General features: G+C 51.2%; 1 protein-coding gene across 1 annotated transcript; it reads left to right on the forward strand.

Moving 5' to 3' along the window:
• Positions 1–10: 10 nt before the first annotated feature.
• Positions 11–17,075, forward strand: CCDC12 (coiled-coil domain containing 12). Its single transcript, XM_021542235.2, has 7 exons — positions 11–218; positions 6,587–6,657; positions 13,568–13,647; positions 14,927–14,988; positions 15,629–15,663; positions 16,052–16,128; positions 16,391–17,075. The coding sequence occupies exons 1-7, from the start codon at positions 48–50 to the stop codon at positions 16,468–16,470; spliced, it is 576 nt and encodes a 191-aa protein (XP_021397910.2). The 5' UTR covers positions 11–47; the 3' UTR covers positions 16,471–17,075.
• The last annotated feature ends 2,196 nt before the right edge of the window (positions 17,076–19,271 follow it).

Raw genomic sequence — 19,271 nt, forward strand, 5'->3', positions numbered from 1 at the left:
TGCTCGCATCGATACGCTCGGCGCTCGGCACGCCCGGCCTGCCGCGCATGCGCGCCGCGCGCTGTACGGCAGCGGGGGACGCGGGGTGCAAGATGGCGGCGCCCGGCGGCGGCATGGACGGCGCGGAGGAGGCCGAGGGGTTCGTTCTGGGGCGGCTGGAGGCGGAGGCGCTGAAGCGGCGGGAGCGGCTGAAGGCGCTGAGGCAGCGGACGCTGCAGGTCGGGCCGGGCCGGGCGCTGCCAGGGCGGGGGAAGCGCTCGGAGGGGCCCCGCGGTGGGGCCGAGGCCGCGGAAGGCGCCCGTGGGTGCCGCGGCCGGGCGGAGGGGCCCAGGGGAATTCTGAGAATTTTGGGATATTTGGGGTCCTCGGGTCTTTTGGGGTGTCAGAGGGGCCCCAGGTGGGTCGCAGTTGTTTGGGGTGTGGGGGTGTTCAGGACATCCACGCGGATCCCGAGTTTTTTGGGATGTGGGATGCGGGTAGTGTGGAATGGGGCTGGGAATGTTGGGGGTGGCTCTGGGATTTGGGATGCAGAAGGTTTGGAATGGGGCTGAGGATTTTGGGGTTCCCGAGGGTCTGGAATGGGGCTGGGAATGTTGGTGAGGAATGAGAACATCCCATGTGGATCCCGAGTTTTTTGGGATGTGGGATGCAGGCAGTCTGGAATGGGGCTGGGAATGTTGGGGGTGGGTCTGGGATTTGGGATGCAGAAGGTTTGGAATGGGGCTGAGGATTTTGTGTCCCAGAGGGACAGGGAATGTTGGAGGGGAATCAGAACATCCCACACGGATCCGGAGTTTTTTGGGATCCTCTCTTCTTTGGGTGGGATGGGATTTGAGGATTTTGGGGTCCCAAAGGGACTGGGGGTGTCACATCCCAGACGGATCCTGAGTTATTTGGGATGGGGCAGGAAGGGATTTGAGGATTTTGGGGTCCCACAGGGGCTGGAGATGTCCAAGGGTCCCTCATGGATCCTGAGTTTTTTGGGATGTGGTGGGACAGAGGATCTGGCTCTTCCCTGCCCTCACCCCCTCCATGTGCAGCCTCTGGGATTTTTGGGGTGGAATTCCCAATCCCACAGGGATTGAAATCCCGTGGCTGTGGGACCCGGATCAGTGCTGGCAATGGTTGGACTCCATCTCCAAGGCTTTTCCAACCTCGAGAATTCCAGGATTCCAGAACTCTTTTCCCATCACCAGCGGAGGCAAAATCGTGGGAAAAACCCCATTCCAAAAATTTTCCTTCTTCTCCTTGAACAGGATCTCCCCGTTTCCTGCCAGGGAGGGTTAATTCCTAAAAAAACCCTGGGATTGGCTTTTCCTCAATCTCCCCTGCCATTCCCATCTCCATGGCAATGTGCACGGAGATTTTCCCTAATTCCCTCTTTTCATCCCTCTCCATTAAAAAAAAAGGATTAAAGGCTCCTTGGGATCCCAGACCTCATCCCGGGCTCCTTTCATCTCCTGGAATTCCAGCTGGATTTGTCCTTTTTTTCCGGAGCTTTGGGATGGGATCCGTGGAAATGAGGAGTGACACGGAGCCTCTTTGGGATGCTGTGCCAGAATTCCCCTTGGGAATTCTCTTTCATGGGATGCTTTGGTGGGAAGGACCTTCAAGGTCATCCCGTTCCATGGGCAGGGAATTCCAAGCAGCACTTTGGTTTTTAGTGGAGAATTCCTGGTTTTCCAAGGATGGAAAGCTGAGAGGAGGAAAAAAAGAGTGGGAAAAGGAAAAATGGTAGGAAAGAAAAAGGATGGGAAATAAATTTTTCCAACTGATTGGATCAAGTATCATTCCAGAGGGATGGAGGACAATCCCAAGCTCTTGGAAAAGAGCTGGGATATAAAGGAAAACTTTTCCCACCCTGCTGGAAGATTCTGGGAGAGCTCAGCCATTCCTGGCCTTTGGGGAGAAATTTGGGAATTCTGTTGTGGTGTGGAAAAGGTTTGGGTTGAAATTCCTGCTTTATCAAACCTTGGAGAATCCCAAAATCCCGGATTTCTTTTGGGAAAGAGCCTGAAAGTTCCATGGGCAGGGAATTCCAATCAGCTGCTGTGGAGCTCTTTGGTTTATGGAAAATTCCTGGTTTTCCAAGGATGGAAAACTGAGGGAGGAAGAAAAGGGTGGGGAAAAATGGTGGGAAAGAAAAAGGGTGGGAAATAAATTTTTCTTTTGGGAAGAAACCTTAAACCTCACCCAGTTCCATGGGCAGGGAACCCAGAACATTCCAGGCCTGAAATCCATAGGGAAGCAAACCTGAGGCTGCAATCCCGGCAGGAATTCCAGGTTTTAATGGGAATAAACCCTGGATATTCCAGGAGGAGCCGCCCCAGGATGATCCCGAGCTGGTGACAATTCCAGCAGTTTTTGTGGAGCAGCTCAAGGTCCTTGGGAAGCTTTTCCTGCTTTTTTTTTGGGAGCTGTGAAAGGCTTTTATCCTTTTCCTTTATTCCCCGTTGGTTCCGTTCCCTTTGACAGCTCATCCCTTTGTTTTCCTGCCTGAATTCCAGAAATCCAGGGAATGCAAATGATCCCAGCTTCAGATCTCTGGGAAACGTTTCAAGGGCAATGGATTTTCACTGGAAAAAAAATCCTTGGACGTCCAGGACTTCCTAAAAATTAGGGAGAAGCTGAAGGAAGGAAAATATCTCAGAAATATCTGGATTTTCCCTGTTTCTTGCATCCCTTGTGTTAAGGAATTTTGCTTTTCCTGGAGTTTTCCTGTCACTCTGGTGTCTTGTGGGTGAAATTTTGGGTTATTCCCACTGAAAACAGTGGGAATGTTCACGGAGAAACCTGGATTGTGTCCTGCCTGTGGAAAAATCCAGTTTTTCTGGGATTCTCTTAGGGTTGGAGGCACCAAAAATAGGGAAAAAGGGAATTTCTTCTGTCTGCTCCTTCAGTTTCCAGATCAGATTCCCTCAAGGAAAATTCTCCAAAAATATTTTGGTGTAAAAAATAACGGGAGAGGAGAATAAATCAATGGAATAAGGATGTTCCTGCTTGAAAATTCCATGGAAAAATGGGAAGCTGCTCCTTTGTCTGCAGTGCTCAGATTCCCTAGGGAATCCAGCAGAGGCTGAGCTGTGGGAAGGTTTCTTTGTGGGAATATATTCCAGGATTATCCAGAGGATTTAAGTTAAAATCTGGGAATTCCTGCTTTGGGATTCCCACTTTTCCTTTCTTCCCATGGAAAGTAGGGGATGAAGGACTTTTTCCCATAATTTAAGGAAAAAATTCCTTGCTGGGACAATATTTGGGAATTCCCATTGGGCACATCCTAGATTTCCAGTTTTTCCCCTTTTTATGTGAAATTCTGGGATCTGATGGCTCGAAGTTCCACTCTGAGGGAATTCCCAGGAAAATTCCCTGGGAATTCATCTTTTAAGGTCTATGGGGGTGCTGCTGATATTCCCAAAGGATCCCTCAGTAAAATCCAGGTGGGATCGCTGGCTCAGATTCCCAAAATTCCTAATCCAAGACCTCCACAGCTCCTTCTCCTGCCTTTTTATCCCCAAATCCTTAAAAAATCAGAGCTTTGCCGTGGTTTTTTTTGGGAAGGAAGAGTCTCCCATCGCTCCGGAGCATTCCCTGTGTTGTTCCTCGAGCTGGAAAAATTCCTTTGGCTGCATCCCAAGCTTTTGTTCCCGGCTGGATTGGCTCCAGAGCCACATCCCAGCTCCTCCACACCTTCCCGGCGGGAGGAAGGGCCGGCACTGCTCCTTTCCGCTGCCTTTTCCTGCTTTTCCGCCCTTTCCCAAAGCTCTGGACTTTGGCTGCTCCTGTCCTTGTTTTTCCTGTTTTTTATTTATTTATTTATTTTTTTTTATCGTGCTGGGATTTGTTTTTTGCTCCTCGTGATCCAGCGCCAAAGGCTTGGGAGAAGAGTTGCTGTAGAAACGGAGCCCTGGGAAGTTTTTCCAGCCAGGATAAAACCCCTCGGAGGGCTCTGAAGGATCCTTTCCTATCCAGGCTTTTTTTGGAAAGTCGGAACGGGCTGGAAATGTTTCATCCTGGACGTTCTTCCCAACAATTCCAGCCTGGGAATGTTGATTTGGAGATAGGAGAGGGCTGGGATGGCTCAGGTGGGATCCTCAGGGCTGGAGCAAAGTTCCTGGAGCAAATCCAGACGAGGTCACGGAGCTGCTCCAGGGGTGGAGCCAGGCTGGGAGAGCTGGGAATGTTCACCTGGAGAAGGGAAAATTCCAGGGAAAGCTCAGAGCCCCTGGCAGGGCCTGGAGGGGCTCCAGGAGAGCTGGAGAGGGACTGGGGACAAGGATGGAGGGACAGGACACAGGGAATGGCTCCCAGTGCCAGAGGGCAGGGATGGGTGGGAGATTGGGAATTGGGAATTCCTGGCTGGGATGGAATTCCCAGAGCAGCTGTGGCTGCCCCTGGATTATCCCTGGCAGTGCCCAAGGCCAGGCTGGAGCACCCTGGAGCAGTGGGAATTCCCTGCCCATGGAATGGGATAATCCTTAGGATCCCTTCCAATCCCAGCCTTTTGTGCCCATGGGCTCAGGGGATGTTGGGAATTCAGGAATGCCACAATCTCCTTCCTCCATAGGAATAAAATGGGGATAGGTGGAGCTGAGCAGTGTTTGCAGTGCCCAGCCCTGCTGCCATTCCTGGAAAATCCAGAGCTGTGCCGCCTTTTTTCCTGCTTTTGCCTTCCTGCCCTTTTTTCCTGCCGTTTTTCCCTCATGATTTTTTTCCCGCCGTTTTTCCCTCACGATTTTTTCCCGCCATTTTTCCCTCACGATTTTTTCCCGCCATTTTTCCCTCATGATTTTTTTCTGACGTTTTTCCTTCATGATTTTTTTCCTCACAATTTTTTCCCTGCCATTTTTGTTTCCCTCTGTTTTTTCCTTTCCCTATCTTCCCACATTTTTTTCCTTTCCCACACTTTTTCCTGCCCTTTTTCCCTCATGATTTTTTCCCTGCCATTTTTGTTTCCCTCTGTTTTTTCCCTCTCCTTTTCCCTTCCTGCCCTTTTTTCCTTTCCCTCCCTCTTTTCTTCCCTCCCTTTTCCCTCACAGCTTCCCTGGAAAACCTTTGCTTTGATTTTCTAGGAATATTCCCAAGCCTTTAAAAACTTTGGGTTTAATGGGAAGGAAGCCGGAATTGGGGATTTTTGGGCAAGCTTGTGGCAGGATTGGAATATCCAATATTCCAATGCCCGGGAAAAGCAGGAATTGGCAGGAATGGGAACAGCCAGGGCTCCCGGGGAATATTTGTGCCAAATATTTCCTTATCTTGGAACCCTCTGGATAGAATTCCAGCGGGAGTGAGGGGAATGCAGCTCTGGAGGAGAGGAAAGGAATGGGAAAGGACTCGGAGTGTGGAAGGGACTTGGAATTCCATGGATTCAAGGGTGGCTAAGCATTAGCCAGCTTGGAGCTGCAGCAGGGAATTCCAGAGGGCTCTTCCCAGGTTTTATTGAATTTATGGAGCAGGGAATTCTTGGGAGTATCCTAAAGTTTTAATGGACTTAGAAACAAGGAATGAAAATTGAATTAATTGGGGTTTTGGGGGTGATTATTGTTGGTTTTTCCTTGAAAAAACTGGGAATATTTTCCTTGTCTTTGGATCAGGAGCTGAAGCTGAACAATTCCAGCCGTGGCTCCTTTCCCTGTTGGCTGGGAATGTAATTTTTAACCTGGATTGTGGAACAGACTTTGGAAGAAGAGGGATCCAGGGAATGAGTCAGCACTTTGGGAAACATTCCCAGGCCTGGAAGAGCTCCTGGATAATATCGGGATCCTGGAGCTGGTGTTGGGAAAGGGACTTGGGATAAAGGATGGGATCCAGGGAGTGGATCCCAGTGCCAGAGGGCAGGGAGAGGTGGGATGTTGGGAAGGGATTCCCAAGAAATTCCATGGCTGCCTCATCCCTGGAAGTGTCCAAGGCCAGCTTGGAGCAGCCTGGGATTGTGGGAATTCCCTGCCCATGGAATGGGATCATCCTTAGGATCCTTTCCCATCCAAGCCTTTAGGAAAAGTTGGGAATTTAAATCTGGGAATAGAGAAGGCTCAAATCTCCTTTTCCCCAATCATTTTCCATGGAAATAAAAGTTGGGATAAGGAGTTGAGCGGTGTTTGCTGTGTCCATCCCTGCTGCTATTCCTGGGAAATCCAGAGCTGCTCCTGTTTTTTTTTTTTTTTTTTGGGAAGTTGGGATGTTCATTTCCTTCCGGGATTCCAGAATTCCATGGCTGCTCATTCCCAGCTCCCCCTGGGCACCATTCCATCCCTGTTCCTGCCTGGATAATGAATGGGAGAGGGAATTCCACCGCTTTTCCTGGGATCTGCTGCTGCCCATGGAGCCTCTTTCCCTATTCCAGAGAAGCTGGAATTCCTTTGTTGTGCTGCTCCCTGTGGGATTCCACGTTTTCCATCCCAAATGGTAAATTAGGGAAAAAAGGAATCCTGCTCTGTGAATTCCCAAATTTTTTATGGATTCTCATCACTCATTCCCACATCCTTTCTTAACCCAAAAATATCCCAATCCCAGAGGATTTTGGTGTCGTTTGCTCTCCCGATTTTCCAGAGAAGCCAAAATCTGATGGATTATCCCATTTTTTTTGCAGAACAAGGAGAGCGGAGAACCTGAATCCAAAATTCCCAGAGAAGATGAGGAAGAGGAGCAGGTCAAGCACAGGTAATTCCTTCTTTATTCCCACTTTTCCCATGGGGATTTTCCCTTGGATCTCTGTGATTCAATGGGAATTTTCCATAGGAATTTGGTGCAAATAATTTGGGATGAGGGATGGGTGAATTTCTATTGGAGGCAAAATTCCATGGATCAAGAGGGAAAACCTGGAACATTTCCAGAGGCAGCAGGAATGTTGGGAGTTTCCCTGAATTCCCAGCCATTCCTGCAGGGATTGGTATTTTTCCATGGATTCCTGTAACTTTTCCCTGGAAAACAGGAGTTGAGGCAGATCTGGCTGATTCCCACCAGGGCTTTTTTTGGGATTAAAATTTGGGTGGAAAACATGGAATGTGGATAAATCCCATGGATTTATACCTAAAAACTTCCTCTGTGGCAAAGATGAACCAGGAAAAAAAAAACAGGAAAATCCTTCTTTTTAAATTTTTTTTTTTTTTTGGAACAACTCATTGGAAAAAGCAAATCCCGATGGAGAAAATCCCGCACGGATTTGGGGCTGGAAATTTCTTTGGAGAGGGAAATTTCTGTGCTTGGAATTTGTGCCAGACAAAGCTCCAGAGGAGAAACCAGAGCTTGGGAAAATCCTGAATAATGAATGGATCGGGAGCTCTCGGATTCCAGCGCTGCCACCGGATCCGGAGCCGACGGAATCTGGGTTGCTTTTCCCACCCCTGTGGATCCAGGCCTGGCTGGAATGAGGAATTCATCCTCCAAATCCCAAAAAAATTCTGATTTTTATCCTGGGAATCATCCTCCAAATCCCCCCCAAAAAAAAACAAACCCAAAAAACCCAAAAAAACCCCAAAAAAACAAAACAAAACAATCCTGGTTTGGGCTGATCTTCTCCTGGGAATTCTCCAAATCCCAAAAAATCCTGTTTTGGGCTGATTTTCTCCTGGGAATTGTCCTCCAAATCCCCCCCAAAAAATCGTGCTTTGGGCTGATTTTCTCCTGGGAATTGTTCAAATCCCAAAAAATCCCAGTTTGGATTGATTTTCTCCTGGGAATCCTCCAAATCCAAAAAAAAATCCTGGTTTGGGTTGATTTTCTCCTGGGATATGTCCTCCAAATCCCAAAAAATCCTGGTTTGGGCTGATTTTCTCCTGGGAATCATCCTCCAAATCCCAAAAAAATCCCGGTTTGGGCTGATTTTCTCCTGGGAATGGCTGCTGGGATTGCCTGGAGGGATCTGAGGCCTCTGTGCCATTCCTGGTGTTTCATTCCTGATGTTCAGCAGCACCAGGAAATGAGTTTTTCCATGGATTTTTCCTTCATCCTGTGGCAGATCCAGACAAAATCCTTCTCCTGCCTCCTGAATGATTTCCTGGAAAATGATTTCCTGGAAATCCAAGGAAGTTTCATGTGGAGAGGAGAGTGTGGAGTAGGAAATTCCATCCCGGTTTTCTCCTCAAATTCATGGAATTCTTTCGAATTCTCCTCTTTTTGGGGGAAAACTTCACTTCCCTGTTTTTCCACTTTTCCCATCTCAGCCTGTTTTGTTGGGATCCAGAGGGAATTTTCCCAAGGTAAATTCCAGCAAAATCTGCTCCATGGAAATGTCTGAATCCCAAATTTTGCCCAGATAATTCCCAAGTTTCGATTTCCTTTTGCTTTTCTTGTGGAATTTCTGCTTTTCCCATTGGAATTGGATCTGGAAGAGCCCATCCCTTGCTTTTCTCTTGGATTTGGACTTCCTGAGAATCTCCCTATGGAAAAGGGAATTGCTGGGCACTGCTGGCCTGGGGAAAGGGGGAAGAATCTGCTGGAATTTCACCTGGATTTGGGAAATGTGGAGTCCTGGTGGCTGCAATCTCCCTTCCCTCCAAAGCACTTCCAGGAGCTGGGCTGGATTTTCCAGGCAGAAGGAATTTTGTGGGATAGGGAATGTGGCAGTTCAGGGAATAATCCCGTGGTTTGTGGAGCAGAATTCCAGGATTTTCTCTCCTGGCTGCTTCATTTCAGCTCCATCCCAGCCCGTCCAGGTGTGGAATTCCAGGATGGATTGGCTTGGAATCCTTCCTGGATTCCTGGGATCCTGAGGATTCTCCACAGGCTCCGTATTCCCAGCTAATCCCAGGAATGTGACCCTGGAATGGCTGGAAGGGAAAACTCCAGGAGAAGGAGCTGGAGGTCCCTGCCAGGGCATGGGATCATTCTGGGAGTTATCCAAGGATTTTTTTTCCCTGCTTTTCCCTTTAGTTATGAATAGATTTTGGGAATTTCCTCTCAGCCACTTGGGATATGGAGAAATCCCATTAAATTCCATCCCTGGAAGCGTCCAAAGCCAGCCTGGGATAGTGGGAGTGTCCCTGCCCATGGAATGGGATCATCCTTGACTCCCTTCCAAGCAATCCATTCTGGAATTTTGGGATTCTCCCACCCCTTCTCCACATTTTTCCAAGAATCTCTGGGAGATCCCACACTTACCTGCTCCATGGCATCCCAGTGCTGCCAGGAAAGCTGGAGCAGGGAAAAACCCTGGAATGGTTTGGGTGGGAAAGACCCAAAGGATGATCCCATTCCATGGGCAGGGACAGCTCCCACTATCCCAGGCTGGCTTTGGACGCTTCCAGGGATGGAGATTCCCAACTTTTCTGTTCCAGTGGCTGCAGGAAGGACAAGATCCCCTCGGCTCTGGTTTTCCCAACATTTTTCCCGGCCTGTGATCCCATTTTTTGGCCACTTCCTGCTTTGTTCCCGCTCCACTCCAACCTCCCCATCCCGTTTTTCCTTCCTCATTTTCCTGCAAGGCCTGCTTTTCTCCCAGGAATTCCAGATCCGAACTCTGGGAATTCTCTCTGGAGCCGTGAAAAACTTGGATCGTTTGGATTTTGGTGTGGACCAGGAAGCGGAGCTGCTGCTCCGCCTTTCCCAGGAAAAGGGTGTGGGAGGATTTCGGCTTTTCCGCCTCATTCCCGCGGGATAAAACGCTGGATTTGGGAATCAGGGACCTGCTGGAGCCTGGAATTCCCATCCCGCAGCGCTGAGCTTTGGAATAATTGGGCTCCTTGTGCCAGCAAAGCTGGGCAGAGGTGGGAAAAGTGGAGCTAAAAATCCAAGGAAAAGCTTGGAGAGGGATGGGACAAAAATAATCCTCAATTTCCCAGTTTTAGGAAAAGTGAATCCACGCGGAGCCCTGCCCTTGGACAGGGAATTATCCTTGGAAGCTGCAGCTCCCGGTATGGGGGAGGAGCGGGGCTTGGGAAACCCGATCTCCCTCAGGAATTCTGCCTCTGGAATGTCACTGGGCAGGTCCGGAGCCCTTTTGTTTGTTAATCCCTGCCTCAAAATAAATCCCTCGGGATTCTGCTCCAGAGGGGGTTGGGCTCGCCAGGAGAATCCAGGACGTGATTCCCTTCATCCCAGGGAGGAGGAAAAGAATGGGAAAAAATCCGGATTAAATGCGGGAGGTGGGAGCTGAGCAGGGGACCCGGGGAGGGTTTGGTTGACACTTCCCGGGATCTGCTCCCGCTTGGACACGGCCATGGAGCATCCCAGGGATCCCTTCCCAGTGGGAATGTGCTCAGGAAAAGGAGTGGGAATGGGCAACGCTGGGAACTGCCACATTTTGCTCCAAGCTGGAAAAGGGAAAGCTGGGATTGAATCCCACCCGGAAGCTGAGATCAACGGGATCCAGGCTGGGGAAATTCCTGAGCCGGCTCCATCCTGAAGGTTCTGATCCATGTTTTGGTCCTTCCTCCCTCTGGAGCTGGAGGATGCTCTGGATTTTCCCTCAGGATGGAGCTGATCCATCCCTAGGGAAGGATCCATGGAGCTTCCCGTGATCCCAAGCTCTGGGTGATCCTGGATTTTCCCTGGGATCGGGATGAGCCTCCAGAGGTGACACCGTGCTCCTTCCAGCCCTTGGCTCTTCCCAGCGCTCTGCTCTTTTCCAGGAATCATTCCTGGGAATTCATCCACCCCACGGTGTTTTGGGCGTGGATTTTTGGGTGCTCAGACTTCCAGCTGCCCCTCCTGGGGGAGAATTCCTGGGAGTGGGAGCACATCTGGAGCATCCTTCTGCTCCAAGTCCTTGTGCTGGCTCCGTGCTGAGCTTGTGGGTCTGATCCCAGGAATTCCAGCAGTTATCCCGGGTGTTATCCCGTGGCCATCTCCATGCTCCCAAGGTGCCTCCAGGGCTCCTTTTGGTTGAACCTCAAGGGTGGAAGTTGGGTTTGGATCCATCCCAACCTGGAGGAGCCGCAGGAAAGCATGGATGAGCTTTGTCCTCGTTCCCACACTGGTATTCCCGGGATGGCTGCGGTGGGAATGGCTTGGAATCCTCCAGCTCCAGCAGGATCCCACGCTCCACATGGAATGTGGGCTTTGTCCTGGCTTGATTCATGGATATTGAAATTCCCAGTGTCCAAGAAAAGCTCAGGTGCTTGGGAAAGCCCTGTGGGAAGCGATGGGAATCCTGATGGATTTGGGATCTTCTCCAGCTCTCCTGGAACACCTGGATGTCTCCCAATCCTTGCTCCAGCAGGGAAAACCAACCTGCCTGGCAAGTTTGGTGGGATTTTTTGGGATTCCTTCCTTCTGGAGCCACTCTGGGAGCAGGGTGGGCTTGGACACGCTCGGGAGCTCGGGCAGGAGCAGCTTTTCCAGGGAAGAGCTTTTCCTCAGGGCGAGTTCTCCTGGATCTCTGCCTGTTCCTCCTCTGGTGCCTCGGGTGAGGAATCTGGGAATGGCGGCAGCACCTGCTGGAGTCAGTCCAGAGGATCCCATGGAGCTGCTCCCGAGGCTGGAGCCCCTCTGCTCTGGGAGAGCTGGGAATGTTCCCCTGGAGAAGGGAAGAATCCAGGGAAAACTCAGAGCCCCTGGCAGGGCCTGAAGGGGCTCCAGGAGAGCTGGAGAGGGATTGGGGACACGGGGACACAGGGAACGGCTCCCACTGCCAGAGGGCAGGGATGGGTGGGAGATTGGGAATTGGGAATTCCTGGCTGGGATGGAATTCCCAGAGCAGCTGTGGCTGCCCCTGGATCGCTGGGAATGTCCAAAGCCAGGCTGGAGCAGCCTGGGGCAGTGGGAGGTGTGGAACGGGATCACCCTTCAGATCCCACCCAGCCCATTCCAGGATGATTCCATGATCTCCATCCATTTTTCCTGCTGTTCCTGGAGGTGGAAGCCTCATCCTCAGGGAGCGGGATGGGGAAGCTGCTCCTGAAGCAGCTCCTGGTGGCTTTTGGGAATAACGACAGGAGCGAGGAACCTGTGACACCGGGAGAAATCCCTGTTCCAGCTTTTTCTGGCAAAGCCATTCCCGGTGCTCCTGCCACAAGGATTTTGGCAGCCAGAAGGCTTGGAGAAATCCGTGGAATTGTTTGTTCCATAAAACCCTTGGGGCTGGAACAGAGAAGCACGAGCCAAGCTCGGAGGGGCCTGGTTTCCATCTGGAACACTCCGGGCATTCCGCACATTCCCGGCGTGCCGGTGCCAAGGGCCTCTTCCCAAAAAAGTTGGGATCCCTCCTGCTTCCCCAGCCAGGAGCTCCGGGCCTGAGGGAAACATGGATTTGGGATATTCCTGAGCTCAGCCAGGGAATGTGCCACCCCTGGTAGTGTCCATTGCTTCCCTCTGGAATGCTGCACTCCCCAGATCCTCCCAGTTCCATTTTGGGAAGGAATTCCTGGCTGGGAGGGTGGGGAGGGGCTGGGATGGAATTCCCAGAGAAGCTATGACTGCCTCTGGATCCCTGGAAGTGTCCAAGGATGGGGCTTGGATCACCCTGGGATCATGGAAGGTGTCCCTGGCCATGCCCCTGATCCCAAGGGTCACTTCCATTCTAGAATTCCATAATTTACCTCAGCACAGTCCTGGAACACATCCCAGTTTTCCCAGCACTCCCATGGAGTGGCTCGGTCTCTTGGCCAGGAAATTCCCGTCCTGGAGCAGGAATGGGATGGAGTGGGAAGGTTTGGATTTTCCACTCATGCTCTGGTGACTTCCAAGGTTGGATTTTTGGTGCTTTCCATAAAAACCTGGTCCTCTGCTTCCCAACCTTCCCAGCTTCTCTTGGAGCGTTTATCCCAGTTAATCCCATCCTCGGTTAATGAGCTTCACCTCCCTCATTTTCCCCGTGGGCTGAGCTTTTCCATGGATCCCGCAGCCTCCTGAGTGTCCTGGAGCTGGGATGAGCTCCTCAAAGCTGGATTTTCCAGGATTGTGGCTTTGGGAATTCCCCTTGAGGCTTGCAGGGTTTGGCTCCAGCGAGGAATCACTCACGGGAATGAGGGTGTCCATTTATAGCCCAAGTAAGCTGGGATATCCTGGAATTGTGGCTCAATCCTGAGTTTTCCTGGAGGAGATGAAAACATGGAAAAACTTCCAGGTGATGGTGGGGCCCTCATTCCCTTAGCTCCACCATCCATTTATTCCAGAACTGGGATTTGCTCCCTGATTTTAGCACTTCCAGAAATGCTTGGATAACCACCTTGTATCCTAAATAATCCTTTTCCCACCCGTGTCTTTCCCTGAAAGATTTATTTCCATGATTTTGGATTTTCCCTGGGGTCTCCATCCGGAGTATCCCAGTTTTTGGATCCAAAAGGTTGGAGCCAGGTGGGAATTGGGTTTTTCTCCCAGGGACAAGATAGGAGGGAACAGCCTGAGGCTGTGCCAGAGGATATCCCAGGTTGGATACTGGGATTATTTCTCATGGAATGGGGAATGGGAGTCCCCATTCCTGGTGGGATTTAAAAGCCATGGATGTGGCACTTGGGGACACTTGGGGATTCGTGGTGGCCTTGGCTGGATTTGATGATCTTGGAGGCTTTTCCAACCTCAACAATTCCATGATTTCAGCTGCCTCTCGCTCCCGATTCCAACATTCCCACTTTTCCTGAGTGCCCACTGGGGCACCCTGGACTTTCCTCACTGCTCTTCCCACTTTTCCCAGGGAGATCAAGCTGCGGAATTACGATCCCGAGGATGAGGAGCTGAAGAAGAGGAAGCTGCCCCCGGCCAAACCGGCCTCAGGTGGGAGAAACCGGGAATGTGGGAAGGGAAATGAAGGCTTGGGAAGCTCCGTGCTCTTCCCAAAAGTGGGAGATCCACTGGGATGAGGTGTCCGTGGAGGGGCTGGAATATCTGATCCTGTCACCCTCACACCCAGCATTGCACAAGAGGGGTGGGAACACTCCCAGGCCCAAATCCAAGGATTCATCCTCGGAGGAGCCTCCCGGAAATTCCGGCTGCTTTTTTGCTGGATTTATCTTGAAGGAAGTCTTAGTCAGGAGTTGAGGGCGTTGGGGCTGGAATTTCCTCACCTGGAATTTCCATAAATCACCTGAGGGGGAAGTGAAAGAGCTCCCCGGATCCCGAAAAGTGGAGTTTTCCTGGAATAAATCCCTTGAAACATGCCCTGAATAAAAAGGGAGGGATGGGAATGGCTGGGAATTCTGGCACTGCCCTTTCCTTGTGTTTTTGTAGGAGCTTGAAACTTCCATGTGAAAGGAAAATCATGGAAAGGCTGGAGCATGTCCAGGGAAGGGAATGGAGCTGGGAAGTTCCTGAGGGAGCTGGGAATGTTATCCTGGAGAAAAGGAGGCTCTGGGAGAACCTTCTGGCTCTGCACAATTCCTTGACAGGATCCCGGGGGAAATTGGGATCTGCTCCCAGGGAACAGGGACGGGAGGAGAGGGAATTACCAGGTTGGATATTTGGAAAATTCCACTTGTCCCGCAGTGGTGGAGCCTCATTCCTGGAGGGATTGAAATCCCTGTGGATGTGGCACTTGGGGACATGGGCAGTGCTGGGAATGTTTGGACTCAACCCAAGGGGGCTTTTCCCACTGAAATTGTCCTTGATTCCATGAAATCCACGTGCTGGATGTGCTCCCTGGTGCCACAGCCCCTCCGTGGGTGCCTTTTTCCATGAGTGTTTTCCCATTATCCCAGATATCTCCGGAGCTTTTCCCAAGGCCTGGGCTGGAGCTTGACTCCCCCAAAGTGTCCCAGGCCTGGAAATGAGTCTGGGAAAGCAAAATTCCAGACCTTTGGAGCAGCTGATCCCTTGCAGATGTTGGGAGAAGAGGCTTTGATCCCAACCGGCTTCCAGCTGCCGTTGCTGTTTGTGGGATTTCCATCATTCCCGGATAATTTTTAGGAGTCTCCAGAAGGGTTTGGATATCAAAGGGATGTACTCAGCCATGTTTTTAAGTAAAGCCGTGGGAATGGGATTTTAGGGAAACTTTTGGGAGCCTGGAGCGCTGTTGGAATTCCCGGTTTTCCAACACTGATCCTGTTTCCCCATCTAGTGGAGGAGACGGTGAAGGAGCAGCTGGAAGCGGCCAAGCCGGAGCCCATCATCGATGAGGTGGTAGGTAGAGCTGGAATTCTTGGGAATCCAGAGCTGGAAATCCAGACTGGGAAATCTGGATCTGAAAATTCGGGTTAGGCAATCCAGAGCTGGAAATCTGGATCTGGGAATCCAGATCTGGGAAATCTGGATCTGGGAAATCCAGAGCTGGAAATCTTGATTGGGAAATCTGGATCTGGAAATCCGGATTGGGGAATCCAGAGCTGGAAATCTGGATTGGGAAATCCAGAGCTGGAAATCCCGAGCTGGAAATCTCAGTTGGGAAATCCGGAGCTGGAAATCTGGATCTGGGGAATCCAGATATGGAAATCTCAATTGGGAAATCTGGATCTCGGAATCAAGAACTGGGAAATCCAGAGCTGAAAATCTGGATCTGGGAAATCAGGATTGGGAAATCTGGATCTGGGGAATCCAGAGCTGGAAATCTCAATTGGGAAATCCAGAGCTGGAAATCTCAACTGGGAAATCCAGATCTGGAAATCTCAACTGGGGAATCCAGAGCTGGAAATCTGGATCTCATAGTCCAGATCTGGGAAATCCAGATCTGAAATCTGGATTTGGGAATCTGTAGCTGCTCCGTGCCAGGTCCAGGCTGGAATGTTGCCTTTGGCTTTCACTGGCTGTCTTCTCTTCTTCCTAGGATTTGGCAAACTTGGCTCCCAGGAAACCTGACTGGTGAGTGCCTATGGAATGCTGCTCCCGGGAAAAGCGTGTTGGAGTCAGCGGTGGGGGTTCCAACACCTTGAGATTGTGCTGGAAATATCCAGGAAAACCTGAGCTGAGGGTTAAAAATGCCAGGAAAATCCCATGGGAGGTTGGGATGAGCTGATCTTTAAGGACCTTTCCAGCCCTGATTGATCCATGATTCCATGGAATTGGAAAACTCTCCTGGCCATGGAGGAAGACTCAATTCCCTCTTCCTGCTGATTCTTGGGAATGCTTGTCACCGAGGGATGGGTTGGTTTTGGAGCAGTGGCACTTGGGAAAGGGAAGGAATCTCCACTGGGAAAAGTGGGCCCTGCCTGGCCATGGAATTGTCCTGACCTTGTGGCTCTCCTCCCAGGGATTTGAAGCGGGATGTGTCCAAGAAGCTGGAAAAGCTGGAGAAGAGGACGCAGAGAGCCATCGCGGAGCTGATCCGTGCGTTCCGGAGCCGCGGGAATGGGGGTGGCTCATTCCAGAGGGATTCCGGGATCCCTGCTGGGAGCTCGCTGGGCCGGGGAGGGATTGGTGGGGCTTGATCCCTTCCCAAATGGATCTGGGAAGCTGTTGGTCCCGAGGAGCTTCCCAAGGAGGCTCCAGGAGCGCTTGGATTGCGCCAAGGGAAGGGTTTCGGGGTCCTGCGCTGGGTCACTCCCGATCCAACCAGTCCATCCCTTCTCCATGGCTTTTCTCCCGGCAGGAGAGCGCTTGAAAGGGCAGGAGGGGGAGCTGGCGTCGGCTGTGGGATCAGCAAAGCAGGAGGGAAGCGACTCCGAGTGAGGAGAATCCATCAGGAAAGGGCTCCGGATCTGCCTCGCACCGACCCCGTGTCCCTCAGCTCCCTCCCTGCTTGGGACTGCTCATCCCTTTTCCCAAACTTCCCTGATCCTGCCGTGCCTGGAGGAGGGGCAGATCCAAAGAGCCTGGCTGGCTGCTGAGGAACTTCCATGGAAAACGTTCTGGGATCGTGGGGGGGTTGATGGGAGCAGGACAGACCCCCCCTCAGTTAGCTGGAATTTCCTTGGAGCAAGGAAAAAATGGGAAAACTCCGGGCTGGGGCTGGAAAGGTCAATCCAGACTGGCTGGGAAAGGAGGGAAATGCCAGCAGCCCTTGGAAAAGCAGGATCATTTCCCAGGGATTGGTGCTCCTGTTCCTGTGCAGACTCCTTGAGGCTCTGAGTATTTGGGAATATCCGTGGCCAGCCCCGGAATCCCTGTGGGAAGGGGCTCGGGAATTGTTGGCTGCTCTGCATCTGGCTGAGTTTAACGTGGGATTTGCTTTGCTCCCGAATTTCCCAACCCTCCAGGAGCGTGGCCCGCTCCTCCTCTTGGGGGGTTTTTATTGTTAATGGATCTTTTCCTAATAAAACAATTCCATGTGGAAAGAGTTGTCACTTGTCCTGCAGAGGAGTGGGAGGAGGAGCAGTGGGATTAAGCCCATGGAAGTTGGAGTGGGATTGAGTCCATGGAAATTGGAGGAGCAGTGGCATTGAGTCCATGGAAATTGGAGGAGCAGTGGCATTGAGTCCATGGAAATTGGAGGAGCAGTGGCATTGAGTCCCTGGAAATTGGAGGAGGAGCAGTGGGACTGAATCCATGGAAGTTGGAGGAGGAGCAGTGGGACTGAATCCATGGAAGTTGGAGGAGGAGCAGTGGGACTGAATCCATGGAAGTTGGAGGTGGCCACAGCAAGTCAAGCACAATTCCTGGGATGGGCTGATCCAGGTTATTGTGTGCTCCAGGTTCCTGGGGTGATCCCAGCCCTGTGCCTCTGGAAAAGGTGAGCAGATGGGATCTGCCAAGCAAGCTGATCCTGCGTTTTCCCTGGAAATCTTTATTGTGGCTCTGGGAGATCTTGCAGGGTGGTGCTGGAATCCTTCGGGTATGATTCCAAAGATTTTATCCTGGGTGGAACAGCTGGTGCTGACAAAAGATCCCAACTGGGATAAGAAGAGCTGTTCCTGGTAATTCCCACGTCCTGCTGGTTTTTTTCTGGTGCATCATTCCCAGAGTGATGGATCCTTGTCCCTGTTCCCACTGCTCCATGCTCCTCCAGGAGGATTTCCCACCTGCCAGAGCCCTGTTCCTGCTTCCAGGGGATGCCTGGGAGCAAAGAGCAGCTGGAAAATTCCCAGATTCCACCTCCATTCCCAGCTTCCTTCCTTCTCCTTGGCTCTCCCATTCCCGGTGTTTGCAGCCATTCCTGCTCCATCCTCTCCCCTTGGAGGGGCCATTCCCAAGTGTGTGAGGACAACGTGGACATTCCATGGAGCAGTGGGAGAGATGCACCCACCGAGGCCAGGCTCGGTGTTGGATGTGCCTCTGGATTCCCTCTGGATTCCCTCTGGATTCCCTCTGGATTCTCTGGTGGGAAAACACCTGGGCTGGGAGCCCAACCATCTCCCTATGGGGTGGATTTGGTGGTTTTCCCTATTTTTTCTTGGATGGGAGACATCCAAGTGGCCCTCACCCTTGTCTTGGAGCAAAATATTTCTGGAAAATAAGTGGGAAGGTTCCATCAGGAAATGCTGTGGCTGCTCCATTCCTGGAAGTGTCCCAAGACCAGGTCAGACAGGGTTTGGAGTAGCCTGGGACAATTGGAGGTGTCCCTGCCCATGGAAGTGGGATGGATGGGATGATCCTTAAGTTCCCTTGCAACCCAAATTGTTCTGGAATTCCCTGATTCCATGGAGCTGTGGAATCTCTGGAATGCCCTGTAGATGTCAGCAGATCTCCATGCACAAAACTCTGCCATGTCCAGCTGTTCCCAACAGCTGGAATCTGGATGAAGCCAGGCTTTGCATCCCTGACTGGGATGCTGCCAGCTGGAATTCCCATCCATCCATCCGTCCATCCATCCATCCATTTGTCCATCATCCATCATCCATCCATCCATCCATCCATCCATCCATCCATCCATCCATTTGTCCATCATCCATCCATCATCCATCCATCCATCATCCATCCATCCATCATCCATCCATCATCCATCCATCATCCATCCATCATCCATCCATCCATCATCATCCATCCATCCATCCATCCATCCATCCATCCATCATCCATCCATCATCCATCCATCATCCATCCATCCGTCCATCCATCCATCATCCATCATCCATCCATCCATCATCCATCCATCTGTCCATCCATCCATCATCCATCATCCATCCATCCATCATCAATCCATCCATCCATCCATCCATCCATCCATCCATCCATCTGTCCATCATCCATCCATCCATCATCCATCCATCCATCCATCCATCATCCATCCATCATCCATCCATCCGTCCATCCATCCATCATCCATCATCCATCCATCCATCATCCATCCATCTGTCCATCCATCCATCATCCATCATCCATCCATCCATCATCAATCCATCCATCCATCCATCCATCCATCCATCCATCCATCCATCCATCCATCCATCCATCATCCATCCATCCATCCATCCATCCATCCATCCATCCATCCATCCATCCATCCATCCCTTCCTTCCCTGGCTGAAGCAAGACCAAGGTGGGAAGCAGAAAATTTTTCCCTCGTTAACTCTCAAGGGAAAAAAAATTCCCTT

Source organism: Lonchura striata, chromosome 2 (genome assembly GCF_050655825.1).
Source record: "Lonchura striata isolate lonStrDom1 chromosome 2, ASM5065582v1, whole genome shotgun sequence".
NCBI lineage: Eukaryota > Metazoa > Chordata > Aves > Passeriformes > Estrildidae > Lonchura > Lonchura striata.